This window comes from Lithobates pipiens, unplaced genomic scaffold, assembly GCF_037356315.1.
Source record: "Lithobates pipiens isolate NorthernLeopardFrog02 unplaced genomic scaffold, aLitPip1_a1.2 Scaffold_16, whole genome shotgun sequence".
Classification (NCBI taxonomy): domain Eukaryota; kingdom Metazoa; phylum Chordata; class Amphibia; order Anura; family Ranidae; genus Lithobates; species Lithobates pipiens.
Genome location: NW_027507748.1, coordinates 476,651,883 through 476,679,657, shown reverse-complemented (window position 1 = coordinate 476,679,657; position 27,775 = coordinate 476,651,883). Strand labels below are relative to the sequence as shown.

Below are 27,775 nucleotides of genomic sequence, written 5' to 3'. Positions count from 1 at the left end.
CCCCTATACTTAGCAAGCACTCCCTAGGAACATATTTAACCCTTTGAGCGCCCCTGATGTTAAACCCTTCCGTGCCAGTGTCATTAGTAGAGTGACAGTGTATATTTTTAGTACTGATCACTGTATTGGTGTCACTGGTCCCCAAAAAAAGTGTCACTAACGGCCGGTTCACACTGCAGTGATACGGGAATCCCTGCAAAACCAGTGCAGGGTTCCTGCATTGCATACAATTTACAGGCAGTTCACACTGAACTATGTAAATTGCTGGGAGTGTCAATAGAAAGGTAAGGACACCCCCAAATCAGTTCCCATACCACAGAGTGAGCTGCAAATTCAGACAGGAATCACCCATACGATCGGATTCTGCTGCAGGCCAAAGAAGGGTCCTGTGCGAGTTTGGTCTGAATGCAAAGCGAATTGTATGGCTGAGTTTGCATCGCATAGATATCGCAGGTGATGTGCGATGCGGATCACATCCAATGTCGGACAGCACAGCAGTGTCCAATTTGTTTGCCGCAATGTCACTGTCCCACTATAAATCACTGATCGCCGCCATTACTAGTAAAAATAAATAAATAAATAAAAATTACGTAAGTATATCCCATAGTTTGTAAACACTATAACTTTTGCGCAAACCAATCAATAAATGCCGATTGGGATTTTGTTTACCAAAAATATGTAGCAGAATACATTTTGGGCTAAATTTATGGATATATATATATATATATATATATATATATATATATATATATATATATATATATATATATATATATATATATATATATATATATATATATATATATATATATATAATTTTTTTTTATTTTTTTTACATTTTTCTTTTCTAATTGGATATTTTTTATAGCATAAAGTGAAAAATATTGTTTTTTTAAAAAAAAATCGTTGGTCCTTTTCTGTTTTATAGCGCCAAAAATAAAAACTATAGAGGTGATCAAATACCACCAAAAGAAAGCTCTATTTGTGGGGAAATAAAAGGACATCAATCTTTTTTGGGTACAACATGACTGCGCAGTTGTCAGTTAAAGTAATGCAGTGCCGTATTGCAAAAAATAGACTGGTCCTGAGGGGTGTGGGGGTGGGGGTAAACCTTCCAGAGCTGAAGTGGTTAAATGAATGGACAGAGACTCTCACAGACCATAGTAATTGGTAAATGTTCTTGTGTTATTAGATCCAGTCAAGTACTGACTTTTGATATATAGGAATGTGTGTCCAGTTTCACTTGCCATGACAATTTAAAAAGAGAGCCTACCTTGCAGATTCTGTTTAGCAAGCACACTTCAATAGTGTCTGATGACTGTCTCTGTCTCATGCTCTTCTAAGTTGTTGGCATTGCAGCCTCTTCTCACCAGTATGGTTCTCTTTAAATATAAAATCATCGTAAGTAAGCTAACTGCCTCTCTCTATTTTATTCGTAAAGCCTTTTCTACTTTTCTCTGCTTTTTAAAAAAAAATTTTTAATACTGTGCCGTTTTATATTAGCTATGTCCTCTTGTCAGTCTAACTGTTGTAGACACATGACATTGGTGCTTTCTTTTTCTGGTGTTGCGTGACCGTCTAGAGAAGGTTGCTGTACCTGGTTAAGACCTATTTCTAAACATTTTCTTGTAGGAAGAAAAGCATTTATATCTTACAACATAATACTCTATGCAAAACCTAATAATCAATCTACAAATTTAAGCTTTAAATATTTTTTTGTGCAGGTAAGCACAAATTTGTACCCATATAACATATACATTTGTACCCATATAACAATCAGTTAGTTTAAGCTGATATATATATATATATCGCATACAATGACATATACACACTTATTTCAAGCAAATAATAGAATCTTGCCATTGAATAATAAAGCCCTAATCAATATAACCTATAAAAAAACGTTTTCTTACTTACTGAGCAGTAGGTTCTTTCTGTGCCTCTCTGTTAAAAGTGAGAGAGCTACAAGTTCCCTCCTGTGATTTCAAGAAAAGTTCCTGTCTGTGTTTCTGGTGTCATAATCAGCACTTTTTTTTGTAGCTTGTGGTTTAAACATCATTCCTTGTACTATGCGAAACAAAATCTTGTCTGTGGGAGGTACCAGACTTTACGCTTTACATTATAATGTTCATATTGTTTAGTATTTTAGCTTTTAAAAATAGCTAAAGTACATGCTTAATATAGTAGTAGCTCTTACTAGAGATTAACCAAAGTCACAATTAATTCTCTTTACCCAAGATATTTTTATACTTAGGCATTTGTATTAAATATTGGTAAGAATATTTTAGGATGTTTTTTTTTTTTTCTTTTTTTTAATAAATACATTTAAAATAGTTAAAAAGGCTATACTTGTTTTTACCCTAATGCTTTCACAGCATTGAGATAAAAAAAGTCCCAATGTTTTTATAATCACCCTGTCTACAAACTTTTTTCCTTGTCATGGCCACGGGTTCCAAGATTCATCAGTGTGCCCCAGCCCCCCAAAGTGAGGAAAAACATACACCTGATTTTATTTTTAACAGAAGCCACACAGTGTAAAAGAGAATTGCAGGTTTAAAAAAAAAAAAAATCAATCATCAGCCTATGTGGCTGTATCATTAATCTGATGCTGCAGCTGTCCCTTTTGGCGCTAAGACCGAGAACCGATTGATCACATACAGGGCCGTTTGTAAGGCAGGGCAAAAGGGGAAGCTGCCCTGGGCCCTGTCATTGTTGTGGGGCCCAAAGCAGCTGCCTCATACTTGTCAACTATACTGGTTTAAATTCCCTCGTCCCTTGAGGTTTTAGTCCCAATATCTCAGTGTGAAGTGCTGCTACTAATGCTGCCCAGCTCTGCCCTATTGTTGTGTACAGATGACTCACCTGCAGACCCTGTTTTTACATGTCAATTACTGGCATTCATATGTAAATAAAGGTGGCATTTGTACATAAATAGCGGCGGCCAGCGGCATTGATATGTATATCATGCCCCCTGAGGTCATATCCACAGTAATCTCTAGCAACCAGTCAACAAGTAGAAATCATGTGCTGTAACCTCTAGCAACTAATCAGTGAGCCGTAATGTGTGCTGTAACCTCTAACAACCAGTTAGTGAGCGGTAATGATACACTGTAACCTCTGGTAACCAATCGCAATAGCTGCCTGATCTGATTCAGCAAACTCATTTTGAGACTAGCTGCTATTTATTGTATGTCTCAGAGGTGGAGAGTGAAGCTGCATGGGGGGGCCCCCAGAAAAGTTTTGCCCAGGGTCCAAACAATATTAAAGACGTCCATGATCACATAACTATTGAGCAGATAGCGATGACTGTCTGTCAATACTCTCTGCTCTGCCCTTCCAGTGCTCACTGGAGCTGAGCCAACTGCCAGTCAGGCATCTGGGTGGATCCCAAAATTATCGGGATCCCTGCAGACCCCGCACTGGCCCTGTGACATCACCAACAGCAGGCTGTCAGCTAAAGCAGAAATATGTGCACTCCTGTGACCAACATGAGAAGTATGGCCAAAAAAAGCTTTGACCATACTTCTCCTTTAGGAAAGCCCTGGCAGAGTGCAAAGCACCTTGTAGAAAGACCTGTGATCAGTTTTTGAAATTACTGCTGAAATAAAGGATCACCATTTTCTTTTCACGATGGGACAACTACCCTTGGTTGCTTATTTTCTTCACTTTTTTAATCTTTTCTACTTTCGGCGAAGCTATATTTGAAGAGTGAAACAGGTTTGATGGATTTGGTTTTGGGAGCACCTTCTGACTTTATTTTCATTTAGGTTCACATGATTTAATTTCTCTTTTGTTCATTGGCGGACACAACATCTTTATCTTGACCTTAGGGTTATATCGCCCCTTTAGGAGAGGACTAGGCAGAAAGTATTAAAAATACCAACACTTGCACAGTACTAGACAAAAGTATCCCTGCGCTATCAAAAATCTATTAAGCCTCAATTAGGGTTGCAGCCAAACACCGACAGAGGTATAAGCCCTACCACTGAAACATATAGCAACAAATCAAATAAATGGTGTTGCGCTCCCTTAAACTAAATAATATTAATCCATGAAATGCTAACCAATAAAAACATAAATTATCTGTGCATAAATTCTGATTCCCGTGATAAATCGTGATCAGTGATCAAAGTGACTAGTGCAACAAAGCATTCCAAACAATATATATATATATATATATATATATATATATATATATATATATATATATATATATATATGTAAAGAAATAGAAACCACATATATAAAATCGCATAGACCAAAGTAAAAATCGCATAAAATCACCCAGTGATAGTGATGAATACCAATAGATTTTCTTACTCTGTGTAAATAGAAACACATAAAATCGCATAAATAGAAAAGAAATCGCATATACCCATAAAGTGATAAATGCAAATAAATAAAGTATCACACAAAGTGTGTATAAAGCAAAATTGAATAGTGAAACATTCAGTGCAAACAAATTTAGAAGTCTCTCAAACTGCAAACAAAAATAAAAAAGTGGCAAAAAAATCCGTAAAGTGCTTCTCGTAGTAGCAGGTGCAATACAACGTAAACTGTGCACACTCTGGTGTCTCTTCAGTGTCCCGCAGTTAACATATAGGGTGGCCCCTTACCTTACTGCTGTAAGGCAAACAGCATAAAGAGACCAAGGTCTCAGATGGTGACAGCGGTGTACCCTTAGTTCCAAGCTAGGAGGACTTCTCCCCACATTAAGGCAGGATCTCACAGAGAAGGAAACAGGAGGGCTCCAAATGGTGAAGTATGTATACACTTTTATTACAAAACTCAAACAAATGGAAAGGTACTCACAAACAAATCAGTTTAAAAACGCCAGATAGCAGTTTAAAATGTTCCTTTTCATCTTTCAGACGTGGCTTCCTGTATCCACAAGCACTTCCTTCCCATGCGTATCGTCATGTGACTTCATCAGGGATGCATTATGGGTATAAGGAAGTGTCTTTTATATTGTTTATCTACGGTGGCCATTTTCCCGAAGTCCCCTATTCGTTAGCATTAGGTCGGCCATTTTCCCGAAGTTTTTTTTTTTTGTTTTTTTTTGTTTTTTTTTTTTACTTGATTAAGATAGTAACTATATATTGCCCCTAATGGCTAAAACCACTAAATATATTACTGAAAGTTATAAAAGCTATTAAAATATAAAAAATATTAGTTAAAATTTATTTTCCTGAGGTAATAGCATGCACTGCACCAATGCACACCACTACCACAGTACTATAGAAACAAGGCGTTAAAATGGGTGGCTTTGTATCACACTTTGTGTGATACTTTATTTATTTGCATTTATCACTTTATGGGTATATGCGATTTCTTTTCTATTTATGCGATTTTATGTGTTTCTATTTACACCGAGTAAGAAAATCTATTTATTGGTATTCATCACTATCACTGTGTGATTTTATACTTTATTTATTTGCATTTATCACTTTATGGGTATATGCGATTTCTTTTCTATTTATGCGATTTTATGTGTTTCTATTTACACCGAGTAAGAAAATCTATTTATTGGTATTCATCACTATCACTGGGTGATTTTATGCGATTTTTACTTTGGTCTATGCGATTTTATATATGTGGTTTCTATTTCTTTACATATATATATATTCGTTTGGAATGCTTTGTTGCACTAGTCACTTTGATCACTGATCACGATTTATCACGGGAATCAGAATTTATGCACAGATAATTTATATTTTTATTGGTTAGCATTTCATGGATTAATATTATTTAGTTTAAGGGAGCGCAACACCATTTATTTGATTTGTTGCTATATGTTTCAGTGGTAGGGCTTATACCTCTGTCGGTGTTTGGCTGCAACCCTAATTGAGGCTTAATAGATTTTTGATAGCGCAGGGATACTTTTGTCTATTACTTTAGCTTATTAAATAACCCACTAATCCCCGCTGCAATCATGGAGGTATTCTCTTTTATGGAGAAAAGAAAGATTAATCTAGAGGAAGTATTTAATAGTTCTGATTCTAATCCTCATAAAAATAGTGAACTAGAAAGTTTAATGCGCAAACTGGGTCATAATATGGAGAAGGTGAGTCTGTGGTGGGATATGACCACCTTCGAACAATATCTTAAAGATAAGATAGTACCCAGACGCTTGAGATGGGATGTCCCTCCTAATGATGGCCTCTTGGACCAAGAATCTACGGATGAATGGTTTAAGTTTTTTAATGAAAAAGGCCTAGAACTTTTGGAATTTTTATTAAAAAGAAAACAAAGGAAACTGAAAAAAATTGAGCAATCAATAGGAGATATTAAAAATGAGTTGGAGATACATAAAGAGAAACCGGAATTTGTTTCTCTAACTACACAACTCAATAAAGATCTGAATAAGAAGGATAAGGAGGTTCAAAATAGGAAAAGCAAGAAATACACTAGGGATATTAATGACTTTAAGAAGGATGAGGTATTCAAATGGCAAAATCAGCCTGGCCATCCCGACCCGATTTCTACATTCTCTACACCAGAAAAAATTGTACATGAAGACAATTCTCAACCAAGATCTGATCCGAATGTACAATCAAGATATCCTTCGAGATATCCAAAACTAAATGGAGGCCAAAATGACCATAATTACTCCACCCCACAAAATTACGAGCAAAGACCACACTATACCTATAACACCCCACAGAACAAAGGGAAAAAGCCTTTCTGGAAGAATAATAATAAGAGACCCTATAATGGGAATAATAATGGAAATCGACCAATGTATGACCAGAGAGATAATAGGGGCCCTCCTCAGGCAACACGTGCACCAAGAGGAAGAAGTCCACAAGGATCATATGGACCACAAGGAAGGAGCCCACAAAGGACCTATGAGACAAGAGGAAGGAGTCCACCATATAACTACGGAAACTATGGAAATGGACAGAGAGAAAATTGGAGACCCCCACAAAGAGAGTATCGGTCATATGATCAAAATCCAGTGCCACTGTACAATTATTATGCTCCATTGAGAGACTACAATGATGATGGAAGAGTACAAAATGACCATCCAGATACATACCAGAATGGAGCTTTTTTAGAGAGAGGGATGGAGAATCATCCCCCAAAATATCAAGTGGAATCAAGAGGCCAAAGAAACAGTCCAGGAAGAAGAGAGGGAAGAGAGCCGGGAGGAGAACACAGGCCAAGAAGAAATTGAAAGGTGAAGGTATCTTCAATCTGAGTGGTAAACCGCTGACACAGGAAGAAATTGGGGTATTAGACAAAGGTTTGAAATATGCACCAGTCAAAAATTTGGATAAGTTTGAGACTTATATACAAATTCAAAAATATGTTAGAACATTGAATATAAAAAAATATATAGCTAGTAACCCCTTTAAAAAACGTGCACCCGTCGAGAACTCAGATGTGGTTCATAGTTCTCTAAGGAATAAGTCTATTTTTAATCCACCTGTAAATAATAATAAACATGTAGATGTTTTTAAAAAAGCAGTGTTCGAAGAACTAAAGGATTTGAAAATTAAGAAATCGGTAGGACCAAAGTATATTAAATGTGGTATAAACAAACTAATAAAGAGAAAAGATATTGTAATCCGTCCAGCAGATAAAGGGGGTGGGATTGTAGTTTTGTCTAAAGTACAATATAAAGAGACAATGAATAAGTTATTGGAAGACAGAGATACATATGCATTATTGCCCAGCTACCCTATATTCAAATGCAGGAAGGCACTGGAACAAGTCATCCATTTGGGATTAAAGAAAAATATTTTAAATAAGAAGGAGGCGAAATACCTAATTCCGGAGTCATGTAGAACACCTGTCTTATACTCGATGCCTAAAATAAAGACAACATGAATCCACCACCGAGACCTATAGTTAATGGGATAGATTCCCTCACTGCAAGAATCAGACAATATCTGGACAACTACTTACAACTTGTAGTAAAACAGACCACAGCGTATTTGAGAGACACAAAACAAGTATTACAGTTGATTGAAGAGTTACCGAAAGGAGATACACCATGGATATTAGTGACTGCAGACGTTGCGTCGCTATACACAATAATTCAGCACTATCAGGCGTGTGAAGCTACAAAATGGGGACTGAGGAAATACTCAACTTTGTCATGCTTTCAGAGGAAATATTTGATCAAGTGTTTAGACTTTTGTTTGAAAAATAGTTATTTTTGGTACGATAGGAGTTACTACCATCAGAAAATAGGAGTTGCAATGGGGGCAAAATTTGCACCTAGTGTGGCATGCCTTTTTATGTCCCAATGGAAAGAAGAAGAGTCGGTATTCAAGAACCCCCCAAAAGAACTAATAATCTTTAAAAGATATATTGATGATATTCTGATACTGTGGAAGGGAGAGAAAGAGAGTCTGACCACTTTCTTCGAAGAATTGAACAACAATGATAGAAGTATCAGTCTATCATGGGAGATAAGTGAGAAATCAATTTCCTTCTTGGACTTAGAAATTTGGCAGGAAGATAACATACTTTATACTAAAACTCATTTTAAAAATGTTGACAGAAATAGTTATTTGCTAGTAGATAGTTGTCATCATCGTACATGGCTATGCAATATTCCGAAGGGCCAATTGATTAGGCTGCGAAGGAACTGCTCCCTCCCTGGAGATTTCTTGATGCAAGCAAGGAAAATTGGACAAAGGTTCATGGACAAAGGATACAGAAATGTAGAAATTGAGAAGAAAATTATGGAAGTAAAAGAGATGGATAGAGTAACATTGATTAAAGACAAAGAACCGACTAAAGATAAACCGAATTAAGTACCAATAATACTTAACTATAACATGCAATACAAAAGTATAGAAAAAATGATTAAAAAGCACTGGCATATATTACGGTCAGATGCACATTTACAAGGAATTCTACCTCAGCATCCGAAATGTATTTATAAGAAGGCCCCGACGCTAAGGGATAAAATTGTGAAGAACGTGCCCGATCCACCGTTTAATGGGGTTACATTTTTCACTGGAAAAGGATTCTATCCATGTAAACGCTGCTATGCCTGTACAAGGATTAAAAGACCAGTCGAAAAGAAATGTAGATTTATGTCAACCAGTACCGGTAATTCATATGAAATAAGAAATTTCATAAGCTGTAATACGGAAGGAGCGGTATATGTTCTCCAATGTAGCTGTGGCCTACAGTATGTAGGACGAACAAAAAGCCCACTAAAAGTACGGATTAAGGAACACGTAAAAAACATCATGAGCGGCTTTGACAAACATAGTGTGTCCAGACATTTTAGCACTCACCACAATAGGGACCCCACCCACCTGACGTTTTGGGGGATTGAACCCTATAAAAAACATTGGAGAGGTAGCCATAAAGTCAGGACACTGAGCCAGCTTGAATCCAAGTGGATTTTTATTTTAGATACTTTTTCATCTCAAGGCCTGAATATAGAGTTTGACGTGAACTGTTTTATTAGTGATTTCTAATGATATAACGTTGAGGATAACTAAGGGATTTAGAAGATGAGTACTGACTATATAGTATTGATTTGCGTGTATTTTTAATGATTGATTAGTAGTATCTTAAACGTTATTTCCTGTATCCACGCCTCGGCTCTCATTTACTGTCTTAGGAGTTACACTATCTGAAGTAAATGTGGCCACCCATTTTAACGCCTTGTTTCTATAGTACTGTGGTAGTGGTGTGCATTGGTGCAGTGCATGCTATTACCTCAGGAAAATAAATTTTAACTAATATTTTTTATATTTTAATAGCTTTTATAACTTTCAGTAATATATTTAGTGGTTTTAGCCATTAGGGGCAATATATAGTTACTATCTTAATCAAGTAAAAAAAAAAAAAAAAAACTTCGGGAAAATGGCCGACCTAATGCTAACGAATAGGGGACTTCGGGAAAATGGCCACCGTAGATAAACAATATAAAAGACACTTCCTTATACCCATAATGCATCCCTGATGAAGTCACATGACGATACGCGTGGGAAGGAAGTGCTTGTGGATACAGGAAGCCACGTCTGAAAGACGAAAAGGAACATTTTAAACTGCTATCTGGCGTTTTTAAACTGATTTGTTTGTGAGTACCTTTCCATTTGTTTGAGTTTTGTAATAAAAGTGTATACATACTTCACCATTTGGAGCCCTCCTGTTTCCTTCTCTGTGAGATCCTGCCTTAATGTGGGGAGAAGTCCTCCTAGCTTGGAACTAAGGGTACACCGCTGTCACCATCTGAGACCTTGGTCTCTTTATGCTGTTTGCCTTACAGCAGTAAGGTAAGGGGCCACCCTATATGTTAACTGCGGGACACTGAAGAGACACCAGAGTGTGCACAGTTTACGTTGTATTGCACCTGCTACTACGAGAAGCACTTTACGGATTTTTTTGCCACTTTTTTATTTTTGTTTGCAGTTTGAGAGACTTCTATATTTGTTTGCACTGAATGTTTCACTATTCAATTTTGCTTTATACACACTTTGTGTGATACTTTATTTATTTGCATTTATCACTTTATGGGTATATGCGATTTCTTTTCTATTTATGCGATTTTATGTGTTTCTATTTACACCGAGTAAGAAAATCTATTTATTGGTATTCATCACTATCACTGGGTGATTTTATGCGATTTTTACTTTGGTCTATGCGATTTTATATATGTGGTTTCTATTTCTTTACATATATATATATATATATTCGTTTGGAATGCTTTGTTGCACTAGTCACTTTGATCACTGATCACGATTTATCACGGGAATCAGAATTTATGCACAGATAATTTATGTTTTTATTGGTTAGCATTTCATGGATTAATATTATTTAGTTTAAGGGAGCGCAACACCATTTATTTGATTTGTTGCTACTTGCACAGTACTGCCCAGGGGGCTGTCCTACTGGCTAAAACACCTCACGCTGCATCCAGCAGCTCCGTTTTTTTCTGCCTAGTGTAGAAGGACCTGGCTCCCGGTGGGACCATTGGTCCTCGGGAATTTTCTTATTTTTTCTGCATTTTTGATTCCTGTGATCTACAATCAACAGCCAGGCTGGGAGACAGGCTGGATAATATAGATCCTTGTAGTCTCCTCAGCCTGGCCATCGAGCATGAGCAGGCCTTAGCTACACGCTGGGTCGGCCACGACATGCCCCGTCTGATCCTGGGGTGGCTGGTGAGCTATATGCTCCAGGGCACACATATTACCGGGCTACTGCTGTCTGTGTCACAGTGTGCCATGGCCGGCAGCCACCTCATACTGCTCGGGTGATGGGTCTGTCTGTTGAATGCATCCAGCAGTCCCTGCAGGAGGGTTAAGTATGGTCCCACCTGTCTCGGCAGGATGGAGCAGCTGGGCATTCCCTGGGACGTGGACTCTCTCTCTCCCTTTCTTCTCTCCCTGTCCCTTCCCTCCTCCCCATGCTATGGGCCACTGTGTGACTGGGCACAGGGGGGTGCGGTGCACATACCTGGCTGGGGGGGCTCTGGGTCCTGGCAGGGGGCTACACTGGGTGATGGGGGTCCGCTCATCCTCTTCCCTGTTTTTGGGCCACGGTGGGGTGTTTGTGCTGTGTTTGATGTGGGGAGGCCACCGCACACTCCGCTGCCATTTCCTGGGGTCGCAGCCATTTTTTGTAACCTCGGGTAGTTTTGCCTCTAACAGTGGTTGCTTGTTTCCTTCTAGAACAGCGTGCTTTTCACACAGACACCTCGTGGATGACACAAGACAGGACAGCAGCAGCTCAGCGCAGAACCTGGGTCAGGGTGTTGAGTCCTGCGGGGGCCCCTCAGTCTGTGGCAGCTAGGAGGGTGGAAATTTTGTGCGACTTGCCTTAGGCCCCAGACTCAGGCCCATGCTGTGACAGGCGGCCCCTGTTCTGACGTATCAGAGGATGCGGACCAGCACTGTTCAGACAGTGAGAATGTGTGTCCGGTTCAGCAGAGGAAAAGGTGCTTGTAGGAGCAATTATTACAGCGGTGCTGGATACCCTAAAAATGGAAGCTGTTTGTGTCCCGCAGGCGATAGTCGCTGCGTTTTTGCATGCGAGTACTGGGGCTCATGGTAGCCACTTTCCAGGCGGTACCATATTCTCAATTCCACATTCGAGTCTTGCAAAAGGAGAACCTTTCCAAATGGGACAAATCTCTGTTGTCCCTGGATTGTCAAATTCAGGTGAGCCAGCTAGTCAGGGATTCCCTGCTCTGGTGGCTGAGGTCACCGGCCCTTCGGTCTGGGAAGTCATTCCTTCCTCTTTATTGGATGGTGAGCCAGCCTGCCCAGTTGGGGGGGAGTTTGGGGCGTACAGTCAGCCCAGGGGTGCTGGACCCAGGAAGAATCCTGCCAGCCAATCAACATGCTGGAACTTCGGGGCAATCAGGCGGTGCCTCTTGACATGGTCACAGAGGCTCCAGGGGCGTCCAGTCAGGATCTAGTCGGACAACGCCATGGCGGTGGCATATGTCAACCATCAAGGAGGAACAAGGAGCTCAGCTGCAGCATTGGAGGTCATTTACATCCTGCGGTGGGCAGAGCAGTGGGTGCTGGCTCTGTCGGCCATAGAAAACTGGCAAGCGGACTACCTAAGTCATCAGATGCTAGACCAAGGGGAATGGTCGCTACATTCGGATGTATTTTGGCTCCTTTTGCCTAAGGTGGGGCACGCCAGATGTGGATCTCCTGGCTTCTTGACTCAATCGGAAGGTACAGAGGTTCGCACAGCCATCGATTACCTGTAGTTGGGGACAGCGGGTTCTGGTTGGATGCACAGTGTGTGCATCCAGCCATGATCACTGAAAATAATCACTGGCTTTGCCAACATTCACAGATAGTTGCGGTCACTGTCAGCCTGTCATTGCACATCTTTTTGGACACACCTGTTATTCCAGCCACAGGCATCCACAGATTCTTATCATGGAAATTTGCAGGGTACCATAAATCCATGCATGTATGAATGTAGTCTAAGGCCTCGTGCCCATGGGCAGAAAAAAAACTGCTTTTGGAGACATTTTCCAATTTTTTTTTTTTTATGCCTCTGAATGCAGGACTATTTCAGCCAGTGTTTAGAAGTATTTAGTAGTATTTTAAAGCAGCATAAAAAAAGCCCCAAACCTGCATTCAGAGAGGAGCCTACTGGTATAGGTAATGCACATGTGCAGGTCTGCCGATAAGGGGGTACCACTGGTCCTCCTATACGGGGCCAGATGACCTGTATATATCTCTCTACTTTCTAAAAAGGGATAATTTTGGGGGGTATTTGTACTGTCCCAGTGTTTTTTGGCCTCAAAAACAAAAATGAAAGCCCTAAATGTACAGTATCTCGTAAAAGTGAGTACACCCCTCACATTTTTGTAAATATTATTTTATATGTTTTCATGTGACAACACTGAAGAAATTACACTTTGTTACAATGTAAAGTAGTGAGTGTACAGCATGGATAACAGTGCAAATTTGCTGTCCCCTCAAAATAACTCAACACGGCCATTAATGTCTAAACTGCTGGAAACAAAACCCCCACCCCTAAGTGTAAATGTCCAAATTGGGCCCAAAGTGGTAAATATAAAAATACTATGTAATCACATTTGTGAATATGTAGTATTCCATTTCTTTTTCCTGAAAAAGCTTCTACTTGTCAAGAAGGGGCGAAATGAAATCCAATGTCATTTATTTAGGTTTGGAAGGTTATTTTCTGAGCATTTTTTGGTGAAGATGAAAGAGCATCACAGAACAATATACTATAGCTTCTAAATCTGTGATGGGGGCTCAGTTTACACTATGTGGGTAAAAAGTATAGTAAAGAGAGCAGGGGGTACAAGGATACGAACAAGGGCTGGTCTAGCTACTACATAACAGTGAAGAAACAGTGGAAGGTTGCTGTGCAGAAGAGTTGTGGGTCTCCTGTGGGAGAGCTGGAAGTATAGCGAAAGATATACCATTGGTGTGCAATGAAAGGGTAAATAACAGGCAGCGATCCAGGAGGTGGCATATGTAATTTTTTTGTTGTTTTACCCCCTTAATGACCAGAGCATTTTTTGCAATACCGCACTGCGTCGCTTTAACTGACAATTACATGGTTGTGTGATGCTGTACCCAAACAAATTTCACATCCTTTGTGTAGCACTAACCCCCAAAGGAGCCGCTGGTTTTATTGGACTTACCATTACCTTCTTATCTGCTTCTCCGTATAGGGATTCCTGTGGTACGAGGCCCAAAGAAATGTGGAAACTGACACTGAATCTTCTTTTGGGTTATTTATTTGAAACGGAGTCTTTCAAATAGAGGGGTAGAGGGTTAGGAGTAAGTTCAGGTACTTTAGACTGCAAAAAATAAAGGAAATCCTTATAATAAATCCAGAGATTAGCAACCGTTTCACCCGGATAGACCTCCTCTCACTAGGCCTAGCAGCTGGTAGGGTGTTCCGTAAAGTCTCTGCCACAGACCTGTGATGTACACTTGAGCGTAGGATGTTTGACAAAGTCTCTGCCACAGACATGTGCGTTACTGAGGGTGTAGACAAATGTAAAAAGCTATCATACGGTACTAGTGTGTCTCAGCTGATTCGGCGATACTGTATGAGTGTAGATCCAGGTTGCGTCCTTCAACTAAGCCTCCAGGCTCCTTCAGAGAAGCCAGCTTTGCGCATGGCCTTCTCCTGAAGAGTCCTCCCCTGGGGTTCCTCAGTTGCTGGGCCTTTCCCTTCAGATGAGAGGGCACCAGACCACCCTTGGATCAATAGGCCCCAAAATCCACTCGGCCTGTTCCTGCAGTTGCGTTGCTTCGGGCCATGAGACTCGAAATGCATGGTTCCGCACCCCAGGCCAGGAGGGCCATGGGGCTGGGTCAGGAGGACCACCAGAACCGAACAGACAGAAAATTATCTCTAGAACTCCGAAGCACCTAATGTCGGTACCTTAACCACTTCCCGACCAGCGCACGACGATGTACGTCGACAGAATGGCACGGGCAGGCATATTGGCGTACATGTACGTCCAATATTCGTTGCCGCCGTGCCATCGGGAGCGCGCCGCCGGCGGCGCGCTCCCGCGCTGGTCGGGGCCCCCGTGAGTCCGGTCGCGGGACCCGCGGACTCGATCGTCTCACGGAGCGGCCGAATGGAGGAAATGCTGTATAAACAACATTTTCCCATTCTGCCTAGCAACTAGTGACGCTGATCTCTGCTCCATGTGATTGGAGCAGAGATCAGTGTACACTAAATGAAAGCCCAACCCCCCCACAGTTAGTAACACACCCCTAGGAACACTTAACCCCTACACTGCCACCCACAGGTTAACCCTTTCACTGCCAGTGTCATTTACACAGGAATCACTGCATTTATATAGCAGTGATTACTGTATAAATGACAATGGTCCCAAAAATGTCCGATGGGTCCCCGACAATGTCGCAGTCACAATAAAAATCGCAGATCGCCGCCATTACTAGTAAAAAAAAAAATAATAAAAAATTATTAATAAAAATGCTATAAAACTATCCCTATTTTGTAAACGCTATAACTTTTGCGCAAACCAATCAATAATCGCTTATTGCGATTTTTTTTTACCAAAAATATGTAGAAGAATACGTATCGGCCTAAATTGAGGGAAAAAAATGTTTTTTTATATATTTTTGGGGGATATTTATTATAACAAAAAGTAAAAAATAATGCGTTTTTTTCAAAATTGTCGCTCTATTTTTGTTTATAGCGCAAATAAAAACCGCAGGGGTGATCAAATACCACCAAAAGAAAGCTCTATTTGTGGGAAAAAAAGGACGTCAATTTTGTTTGGGAGCCACGTCGCACGACCGCGCAATTGTCAGTTAAAGCGACGCAGTGCCGAATCGCAAAAAGTGGTCTGGTCTTTGACCAGCAAATTGGTCCGGTCTGAAAGTGGTTAAATACCACCTCCCAGAATGCACAGCAGGAGAACACCACTGGGCTGGTTCAGAGAGAACAGTGGCATTCAATACACCCAGCTAAACTGTGTTCTCACTCTTGCCGGTGGTGACAGCGACACCTGTGGTCAAGGAGAACCCAATGCAACCCAGCTGGACTGGCACTGAAACCAGAAATTTAGACAATTAGCCCCAAAACCCAACTGTGGTTTCAGGAAAATTAACTTTAGAAAAAAACATAGTGCCTGCTCGTCAGGAGCCAGTGCTACATTTGTTTCCCACAAATAGCTTTCTTTTGGTGGTATTTGATCACCTCTGCGGTTTTAATTTTTTGGGCTATACACAAAAAACGAGCAACAATTTTGAAAAAAAGCAAGCTTTTTTTTTACTTTCTGCTGTAATACATATCCAAAAAAAAAAAATCATTCATCAGTTTAGGCCAATATGTATTCGTCTACATATTTTTGTTAAAAAAAAAAAATCGCAATAGGCATATATTGATGGGTTTGCGCAAAAGTTATCACTTCTATTTTGGGGATAGATTTAGGGACTTTTATTTTTTTTATTATTGGTAATGGTGGTGATCTGTAATTTTTAGCGGGACTGCGACAATGCGGTCAACAAATCTGTCCCCAAATTACACATTTTGGGGACCAGTGACATTATTGACACTGGCAAGGAAGGGGTTAACACCAGGGGGCGATCAAGGGGTTAAGTGTGTTCCCTCAATGTGTTCTAACTGTAGGGGGATGGGCTTACGGAAACATGACAGAGATCACTGCTTCCGATCACTGGGAGCAGTAGATCCCTGTCGTGTCACTAGGCAGAACGGGAAATCCCTTGTTTACATATGCAGTTGCCCGCTCTGCCTCTCCTGGCCGTGATCGTAGGTCGCTGATGAACATAGAGTCCGCGGGACCTGCAGGCACTCTCACGCGGCAAGCGTGCCCGTTAACGTGCTTTTACGCCCTGATGTATAGGTACATCAGTTTGCACAGGAGAGCCATTCTGCCAATGTATATCGGCGTGAATCGGTCGGCAAGTGGTTAAAGATAAAGAGATGAATAAGAGCTGGTGCTCAGTGGGTACCCAGTTTTTCCCTTTACCTTCCTCTCCCTCTCTACAGTATTAAGCTCTGTTTCCACTAGTGCGATGTGTCATGTGACTTTAAACACATAAAGTCGCATGGTAAGTTACTGCCCATTTATTTCAATGGCACCCATTTCCATCTATGCAACTTAACCACTTCCCGACCAGCGCACGACGATGTACGTCGACAGAATGGCACGGGCAGGCATATTGGCGTACATGTACGTCCAATATTCGTTGCCGCCGTGCCATCGGCGCGCTCCCGCGCTGGTCGGGACCCCCGTGAGTCCGGTCGCGGGAGCCGTGGACTCGATCGCCGCGGGCATCCCCGCGATCGTCTCACGGAGCGGCCGAATGGAGGAAATGCTGTATAAACAACATTTTTCCATTCTGCCTAGCAACTAGTGACGCTGATCTCTGCTCCATGTGATTGGAGCAGAGATCAGTGTACACTAAATGAAAGCCCAACCCCCCCACAGTTAGTAACACACCCCTAGGAACACTTAACCCCTACACTGCCACCCACTGGTTAACCCTTTCACTGCCAGTGTCATTTACACAGGAATCACTGCATTTATATAGCAGTGATTACTGTATAAATGACAATGGTCCCAAAAATGTGTCAAAAATGTCCGATGGGTACCCCACAATGTCGCAGTCACAATAAAAATCGCAGATCGCCGCCATTACTAGTAAAAAAAAAAATAATAAAAAATTATTAATAAAAATGCTATAAAACTATCCCTATTTTGTAAACGCTATAACTTTTGCGCAAACCAATCAATAATCGCTTATTGCGATTTTTTTTTACCAAAAATATGTAGAAGAATACGTATCGGCCTAAACTGAGGGAAAAAAATGTTTTTTTATATATTTTTGGGGATATTTATTATTACAAAAAGTAAAAAATAATGCGTTTTTTTCAAAATTATCGCTCTATTTTTGTTTATAGCACAAAAAATAAAAACCGCAGGGGTGATCAAATACCACCAAAAGAAAGCTCTATTTGTGGGAAAAAAAGGACGTTAATTTTGTTTGGGAGCCACGTCGCACGACCGCGCAATTGTCAGTTAAAGCGACGCAGTGCCGAATCGCAAAAAGTGGTCTGGTCTTTGACCAGCAAATTGGTCCGGTCTGAAAGTGGTTAAAAATGCAGCCACTTTGAAAAGGTTCCTGCACTACTTTTGATGCAACTTTTTTTTTTTTTTTTTTTATCAGAAACGTTTTTATTAAACAAATGTAAACAGCTTCCAATGTACATACATTGCAATTGTAAAATTCTACATTTACATACCATTGTTGTCAAATTTCCAGCAAAAGTATTATACACACTAACCAAGGTCTCATACCATCGCATCTTGTTCATAAAATGAATACAACCGTTGCATTGTGTCACATACGTGGCATATTTATCCTGTAGGACATTGGAGAAGCCTGGACATTAATCCCCTGGGGCTCAATCCTGGTGTATACAACCATGGCGACCAAATACATTCAAATCTACCCGGGCTCCCTCTGTGTTGATAGATATATTTTTCCCTGCCAAGGTGTTTCCCATCTGTACTATCCTTGAGGTGACAGTGGGTGGTGAGGTCAATTTCCAGCCCATCAAAATAAGCTTTCAGGCCTGGAACGGCACCCTGGAGAATGAGGTCCGCACCATCTCCTCTGGAACCACCTTTTTTAGAACTCATAGTATTCAGTGAATGGGGCTTAGAGGTACAGCAAATTGGAACAACCGATTGAGTGTCCCAAGTACCTGACTACAGTAACAATGCAGCTTTGGGCTTCGCCAGAGGAGATGGATAAGGTCCCTACTGTGCTGCCTTCACCTGCCACACAAGCGGTCCGCCAGCCTGCCCATCTTGTGGAGCTTTTGCAGGGTGTAATGTATTGTGAGTACAATGTACAATTGCAATACTTTTTGTGATACATTTAAAGAGCAGATAGTTATTGTTTGCAATGCTTTTTCCCACTGGTCTCCCTAAAGTGGTCCTAGGTCCCTTTCCCACATGGATACTGCCTTAATGGGGTGTGCAACATCTGGTAATATTGTGATATAATACCCTTAGTTTCAGGACTAGACTGCAATAGGTGGAATATAGGGGTAGATGTATCTCCCTGTGTGCCCACTGCATGCCTGAGCTGAAGGTATGAGTAAAACATGGAAGGAGGTAGATTAAATTGACTTTGTAGTTCAGGGAAGGACTTTAGCTTACCATTACTGAATTTGTGAGATAAGAGACACCCCAAAGGCTCTCCACCTAGGTCTCAGACGCAGCTTAGCCAGTTCAACATAGGAGAGGTTATTCCAGATTGGGCTGTATTCAGTGAATCCCTGCACTCCCTGCATCTGTTTGCCCTTGTTCCATATTTTTTAAATTGGGGAAAGAGTAGGTGTCTGTTGGATTTGTGGAACACCTGCACCTCCAGGCCCATCGGAACAGATTCCGATCCGGTGCCCAGTAGCAACCGTGCTGACGAGCCCCCAGATCATGGACCATGAAGCCAGACAGATGCTGCAACTGGGCTGCCAGGTAGTGCAGCCAAGGGTTGGGCAGTGCCAGCCTTCCGCTGTTCTTTGGGTATTGTAGCTGTTCCATCTTAATCCTGGGGGAACGGGTTCCCCACATTAAGCGTCTAAAAAGGGTATTAACCACTCTGAATACTTTTAGATGGATCACTATAGGAGAGTTGTGCAGAAAGTATAGCAGCTGGGCATTAATATAATTTGTTTCAAGGTTTGCCTTGCCCGCCGATTAAAAATTTTAAGGTTATTCCAAGTGTTAATTTTGTCCCGGAAACATGATAATAGAGGATATACATTGATTGAGCAGTAATCCGCAAGCCTAGGCAATATCTGTATCTCTAAGTACTTAAATGAGGTTGCTATTGGGATAGGGGAGGTGCCTGGCAGGTCCACCTCCCGATCTTCATCCAGCAGCATTAAAGCTGATTTAGACCAGTTTATGGTCAGGCCAGAGTAATGTCCAAAACCGGTAATTATGTCCATCACAGCCTTTAAAGAGGCATTGGTGTCCCCCAGAAAAAGCATCATTTCGTCTGCATACAACATGGTCTTTTTGTGTAAATCATCGTACTTAATCCATTAATCTGTGAGTTGGCCCTGAGCAGGGCTGCCAGGGGCTCGATGGCAAAGAGCAGGAGAGACAGTGGACACCCCTGCCTTGTTACTTTGATGCGACTTTTGATGCAACTTTGATCCAGAGACTGTAAAGTTCGGTCAAAGCTGCACTCAGTTGCATCAAAGTCACAATAGTGGAAACGCAGCCTAAGTGCTGTAGATGCTTTATTCTTGTTGGCATCTACATGGTTTGTGCTGCGTCAAGCAGTCTCCTGCACACAGCAAGGACTCTGCAGCCATGCGTTTTGGGGCTGAAAACCTGATGGCATTTTACCTTGGTGTGACGTCACTCCCAAAGAAATCCTAGCACTGTTGGAGGCCTTTCTCAGCAAATGGAGGGGATGCAGCATCTTCTTGCATTTCTGGATGCATGTGGCTCTGTTCAGGGTGTGTGGTGAGCCTGCTGGGAGGCAATCCTTTCATTTGCTTCTGTTAGAAGGGCAGGACTTCTCTGAAACTAGCTAGGTTCTCTCATTGTGGGCATGACTAGAACCTGTAGGTGGCTAGTTCCACCACTTTCGAACCCTTGGGATCTGATTCCTTACGGGCTATGTTCTGCCTGTGGGGGGGCTATGGTGTCCTCTCACCCTCTGTGTTAAATGTACCCCCACTATGGGTGGACAGGCATCCATGTCTCTGTTAAGCTTTAAGAAACCTTTCCTTTGGCTGCCCTCGCTAATGTCCTGAAGGGTTCTTTTCTTGTATGGAATTGTTGTTTACACATTTTACAGAAGGACAAGGTGGTGCTTTGCCAGAGATACTCCAGAGTGAATGATAGGCTCACCACCGCTCAATCACGTAATATGATGCATTTTGCAAGAGTAGTAATATGGGTTATATGAATATCAGAGAGGGCAGAAGGAGGAATTGTAGGGAAGCTTTTTACTAGAAGCAGCCACTTGTAGGTAACTAATGACATTGGCTCTTTACCATGTGATCAGCTGTGTCCAATGACAGCTGATCCCATGTAAACAAATGCCGGTTATTGGCATTTCCTTTACTCGGCACTGTCACTGTGTGAGGAAAGGAAAGCTAATAACTGGCTTTCCTGTATCAGCAGACATTTACACTAATAATCAGGGCACTGATCATCAGTGCAGCCCCATCAGTGCTAATTGGTTTCCATCAGCGCAGCATATTAATGCTCATCAGTGCTGCCTATCGGTGCCATCTTATCGGTGCAGCCTCACCAGTGCCTCTTCATCAATCCCCATCAGTGCCACCTCATCAGTGAAGGAGAAAAATTACTTACAGAATTTCATAGCAGAAACCAAGGTTTTTTATTTTTTGTTTCTTTTTTTCAAAATTTTCTGTCTTTCTTTTTTCTTTTTTTTTTTTTCATTTAGCAAAAAATAAAAAACCCAGTGGTAAATAAATTCCACCCCAAAAAAGCTCTATCAAAAAACATGATAAACATTTGAGTACAGCATTGCATGACTGCGCAATTGTCATTCAGAGTGCCACAGCACTTAAAGCTGAATATTGGTCTAGGCAGGAAGGGCTAAAAAGTTCTCAGTAAGCCAGTGGTTAATTAAAAGTGAAGCTACAAGTCCTAACGGCTGTAGGCTACCTACAATTTTTTTTTTTTTTTGACTTGATTTTTGCTAAAGGGGTGTTGCTGAATACTGACTGGTGGCTGAAATGTTTACACATGCATATATAACTTTTTGTGGCATATACGTGAGTATATCTTGTAGCTTGAATGCTTAGAAGACCACCTACCTCTATTTTCTAAAAACAAGTCTTTACCAAAGCAGAGTGGGAAAACATGCTACAACAAGAAAATGTCAAATGTGGGCTAGCTACAGGAAATATTTAGATTTTTGTCAAAGGGGATGTTACGGAGTCCTGATAATTGGCTCAAACTTTCACAAACGTATATTCCATTTTTTTGTATTTTACCTTTTAACTTAATGCATAACTTCTTCATAGGTCCCATACAATTGCTTGACATTGTATACTTGCCAGCGGAAATAGAAATGATGGTATCTAGAAGAATTAAACTTTGAACTACTGTGAAACTTTAGAAGAAGATTGTATAATTAGATAATTTGTAAACCTCAAGTTTTCTTGAGAAATGTCATTGCAAGTCCTTATCACTAGGGAGTCAACTGTTTGATATTATTTTCCCCCAAAAAACTGCATTTAAAAGACCACTGTGCAAATACAGTTTGATATAAAATATTGGAACAACCACCATTTTATTCTCTAGGATCCCTGCTAAAAAAAAATCTATATATAATGTTTGGGTGTTCCAAGTAATTTTCTATAAAAAAATAATGGTTTTAACTTGAAACCAACATCCCTCATGTACACACTAAAGTTCATCCCTTTGCTCTGAAGGACAAAACGTTACAATGTTTATAGTTCCGCGACTGAGGAATGTTGTGATACTTGGCAGACTGCCTGTCCTTTTGGGGGGTTTTTTGACAGCTGTGAGCTTTAGCAGAGAATTCTCTGCATAGAAAGAATTGGGAAAATGCTTTGTCTATATTGCAAAGGGGAAAAATTGCGATAACGATTAATCATGCAGCTCTAAAGCAGAGCCTAACCTAGTTGAACTAGCTTATATATGGTGTCGCAGGTTCATTGGGATGCAAGATGTGTGTTCTATTTCCAGCTGATGTTTGCTGTTTGATCTACCTTGCATTGTGATAAAAGGTCTGTTTAAAACGAGAACAAAATGTGATTAAAAATCATGAAACAATGTGACAGTATGTTACATGAATATATGAAGCAAAACAAATCTGATTCAATAATCCTAAAATGAAAAAACAAAACAAAAACAAGAGCTAACAGTTGATCGTACTAAATCTATGAGTATTTGGCCCTGAGACAAAATGGTTATGGTTGGTTCACACCAGAGTGCGGTGTGAGAAAGGCATGTTTCTTGCACTACCTTTGCGATCTTCTGTGGGTGCCAATACATTTTTAATGGTAGCCACACAGTCCATTTACAGGTAAAAGAAAAGTTCCTCAAAAGACGGGACTTTGAAGGACCATAAACACTATCCAATTTTTATTAATTTAACATCATATCATAAAACACATCATGACATTGAAATACACATAGAGAGTTATTTACAAAAGGCAAATCTAACTTGCACTGCAAGTGCACTTACTCTAAATCTAAGGGGTAGATCTGAAATTAATTTTATGCTGATTTTATCATTAAATCATGTGCTAGCTAAAATACAGTTTTTTATTTTCCTTGCATGTCCCCCCGGATCTACAGTGACTTTACTTCCACGTGCACTTTGCATAGTGGATTTTCTTTTAGTAAATAACCCTCATAGAGTTACAGCATATAAAAGAGGATGGAAGAGGCCCAAACCAACTGCCAACTAGACAGATAAAATCCAACGCGTTTCGACATGTGAAGAAAGGGTCTTCTTTCGGGAAAAAGGGAGAGGGCTGAAAAGCTTCCATAAAATACGAACGTCTATAAAGTTGATACAAAATATAATAATTATATATACATGTAACACAATGCAAGTACATACAACAGTCCAGTCATTTATAGAACCATATGTATGGTTGTTTGCAGTCACCAGACCGAATAGTACCACAGTACCATGCGATTGCTGCAGTGTGTTTCTCAAAAGGAGTGCCTGCACTGCTTTGTGTGTTCTGGTGCAATATACAGCCCTTTCAGATGAATGGGCTGCCAAATTGCACAGCAGGGGAATGCACAGAAATGGGGTCCCAGTTCTGGTGCGATTCTGGTGTGAACTGGCCCTTAAGGGGCCATTTTGTGGTTTATTTACTAAAGCTGGAGAGCGGAAAATCAGGCTTACTTCAAAGAAACCAATCGGCTTCCAGGTTTTATTGCCAAAGCTTAAGCTGAGGTTATAAGTTGATGGGTTTCTATGCAGAAGTGAGTTATTTTGTACGCTCCGACTTTAGTCTTGAAGGCACTTCCTATAGTTAGAAAATACTATTTGTTTTCATGGCTGTTGCAGATAGGCTCTGGGCCTCCTGTTCTTCCGGGCCCCATAGAAGTAGCATGGTCCGCTGTGGCTGTAGTTACACCCTTGCACTCAAAATATTAATAAAAAGAAAGTATGATTTAATACTAAAATAGCATATATTCAATGTGTGATACAACCTGATATGTTCAACAGGTGTTATTTTATGACAAGTTGGAAGATTTGTTTGGTCCCATATGTTTCCAAGTTTGTCTATTCTGTATATGCTTAGATTTTTTTTTTCCCTGTTTTTATAGAAATTCAAATGTAGAGTAATATTTATGTTCTTTTCTTTTCCACAGTTTAGCTCCCGTGTTTGCTCTTTTTGTTCCATTTTATTGTTCCATGCCACGAGTATCCTTGGCCCACATATTTGGGTGGTTTCCAATCACGAACAAAACATTAGTGTACATCGTGGGATTACAGGTACATTTTATGTATTTTTCTAGCTATACAGAACATCTTTTATGGGTGTGTTTTAGAGGTAGCTTAGTGAATATTTGTAAACCGATAAAGAAAAGCACCCATAGTATGAAAAATTCTCAAAAACACATGCATTTTAAGTGCAGTGTTGTCTTTGTGGGCCATAAGGGGGTCCTGACTTGGTGTACTGTGGATCACCTTAGTCTAATTTTAGGTATGTTGGGCTAGGCTGTTTGGATGAGCAACTTATGGCTAAACTATCTAACATTCTTTGTGAACTGCTCATAGGTAGGGGAAAGAGAAAAACCGGACTGGTTAGAGGAAAGCAAACGACTGATGGGAGGAGGTGTTTGACCCCTTACTACTGTCTCTTGGAGAGAATCTGGAGCTATATAAATTTGGGATTCACTTATACTATTTGTGTCAAACACAAGGCCAGCAGGCCAAATCTCGCCCTCCAGACCATTTCTGCACCTACTTTCAAAAAATCCCCCATTAGTACACCCCACACACAAAACACTGAACAGTTACCACGTTTATGAAATTTCTTACTGTTTGAGATATGTCTGATGTGATTTTCAGGAAGTCAGCTCTGCGATTCAAAAAATGCAGCCTGTATTCTAGCAAACTATGTATAGCAGAGGTGGAAGACAGGAGCCGAGCCACAGATGCATGTAGGATGAGAGGTGGGAAGGGATGAACAGCTTCAGGAGGGGACTTAGTGGGGGCAAGGAGGAGAGGAGGAGGTGGAGGAGGACATCACCTCCAATGGGCGGTACAGACCACAGACACAGGCTTCACACCATCTGAACCAAATAAGTTTATCTTGGTCTCATCAGACCACAGGATATGGTTCCAGTAAGCCCTGTCCTTAGTTTGCTTTTCTTCAGAAACTTTCTTGTGCATCACCTTTAGAAGAGGCTTCCTCCTGCAACGACAGCCATGCAATCCAATTTGATGCAGTGTGCGGCGTATGGTCTGAGCACTGACAGGCTGACCCCACCACCCCTTCAACCTCTGCAGCAATGCTGGCAGCACTCATACTTCTATTTCCCAAAGACAGCCTCTGGATATGATGCTGATCACGTGCACTCAACTTGGTCGACCATGGCGAGGCCTGTTCTGAGTGAAACCTGTCCTGTTGAACCGCTGTATGGTCTTGGCCACCATGCTGCAGCTCAGTTTCAGAATCTTGGCAATATTCTTATAGCCATTTTTTTTTTCTTTTTTTCAGATCTCGGATAGTACTTTGCCATGAGGTGCCATGTTGAACTTTCAGTGACCAGTATGATAGAGTGAGAGCGATAACACCAATTGTAACACACCTGCTCCCCATTCACACCTGACACCTTGTAACAATAACGAGTCACATGACACTGGGGAGGAAAATAGCTAACTGGACCCAATTTGGACATTTTCACTTAGGGGTGTACTCGGTGCTTGTGGTTTAGACAGTAATGGCTGTGTGTTGAGTTATTTTGAGGGGATAGCAAATTGCAACTGTTATACAAGCTATACTCTCACTACTACAAAAATCTGGGTGCTTTATTGGCTATAAGCGCAAAAAACAAGTGCATTGTTCTTTTGTTGAGGGGTTTGGGATTGTTAAGGCAGCAACAATGTGTAAACTCTTTCTGTATGAAGAAGGCATTGATACTGATATAATTGTTACATTTTAGGAGCGGAAATTCCGGTTCTGCTTTTTTAACTTTTATGAAATACTTATGTTGTATAAACATAAACACAGAATTTTAAATCTTTGTAAGAACTTAATTTAAATAAGTCTATGCTGATGACCTTCTGTATCTGAAAAATGTTGACATTTTAGTGACATCCTCTTTCTAAAAAGAACTAAAATTGCTTATATTTTCTAGAAATCTAAAACCTTTTTTTTTTTTTTTTTTACACTTGTTTCATTTTTGTTCAGCTTTTGACCTCAAACCCGTACATGCTGGTGGTTGCAGTAAGTGGGCTGGTGAGTATACAACATTTTTTACACTGTGCTAGAAAACTCTTTTTTTTCACTGGCCATTTACATGCCTTCCAAACATCAAATATTTCATTATTGCTGATTTAAGTGTAAAATAATCTGGGTGTATGTACTTCATTGAAACACCAAAATTTGAAATACTTTACATGGTACATACATGGTCATATGTTAGGAAATATTTTTAAACAAATGATATGGTCGTATGTTAGGAAATATTTTTAAACAAATCATGCTTATATTTAGTATAGTTTATATTGGTGACTATTTCAAACTAGAAGCAACTGTTGATCCAGTATTACGAAGGATCCAATTTTATACATCCAGCAAAATGTGTTTAGAGAACTTTACTATCACTGAATATAGCAACACAGTAGCCTTGTCGACCACCATGGTCTTGCCGATGCAGGCCTTTAATATAGTTTTCTATCAGACATGTTTGGTTTTCTATCTCTCTTTTATATTATCAAACATTTGGATAAGCACGGATGGAAAAATCTATGAAGCAGCCAAAGTTTTTTAGTAGTTCTATTTCTTATAGTAAGAATACATTTCTGCCCTTTAGAAATGCTAATAAAATTCAGACTTTGTATTAAAAAATAAATACATTTAGGAAAGTGCTCAGCATAAATGAGTACACCCCTTTAGAAAAGTACAATTATCTCAATGAACAAAAGAACAATTTTCAATGTTTTGACAAAACTGAGTTTTATAGAGACTTTCGTTGGGGTGTCTTCATTTTTGCAAGATGGTTGTGAATAAGGAAAAATACTCTTTTGTGTGTGAAAATTAACACATCTTGGTTGCAATTAATGGCCCACATTTGTGAGAGTATTTTGTAGTATATTGTCCCATAGAAAATGTTGATTCTGAAAGAAAAGTAAAGTTTTTCTGATAAATCTGTTGGGGTGTACTTATGCTAAGCACTGCAGCTGTCCCTCTCTCAAAGATTTGTTGGGCACTTTTAGATGGGCATGGGGTTGTTGGTAAAACCAGATGGCAGAAACAGTTTTACCTCCTCCTTGGCTGCCCACTCCAGTCATTACAATACAGCCCAGTAGGGCTGTACACATGCTGCAGCTGAAATACTTTGCACTACAGCACTTTTAACTCTGGGTGCAAACTTTGACAGGTGGTAACTGCCATTAAACTCGCTTTTTGAGTTCAGTGGAGCCACGCCTCAACCGAATGCACTGCTCACGATTGTAGCACAGTAATGCATTACAGTTTTAAATCAGATGGCGAGGAGGTGATATAACTTACTTAGTACAGTTGTGCTCAAAAGTTTGCATACCCTAGCAGCAATGGTGAA

General features: G+C 40.4%; 2 protein-coding genes across 2 annotated transcripts in view; one reads left to right on the top strand and one right to left on the bottom strand.

The window, feature by feature from the left end:
- Positions 1-2,004, bottom strand: part of GPR183 (G protein-coupled receptor 183) — a 52,604-nt gene extending 50,600 nt beyond the window's left edge. Inside the window, exon 1 of the mRNA XM_077482971.1 lies at positions 1,918-2,004. The gene's annotated coding sequence lies outside the window, so the exon portion shown is untranslated. The remainder of the gene's footprint in view (positions 1-1,917) is intronic.
- The window catches only part of UBAC2 (UBA domain containing 2), a 348,299-nt gene that overhangs the window by 174,859 nt on the left and 145,665 nt on the right, over positions 1-27,775 (top strand). Inside the window, exons 7-8 of the mRNA XM_077482972.1 lie at positions 24,356-24,479; positions 26,404-26,451. Of these exons, the coding sequence (XP_077339098.1) occupies positions 24,356-24,479; positions 26,404-26,451 (172 nt within the window). The remainder of the gene's footprint in view (positions 1-24,355; positions 24,480-26,403; positions 26,452-27,775) is intronic.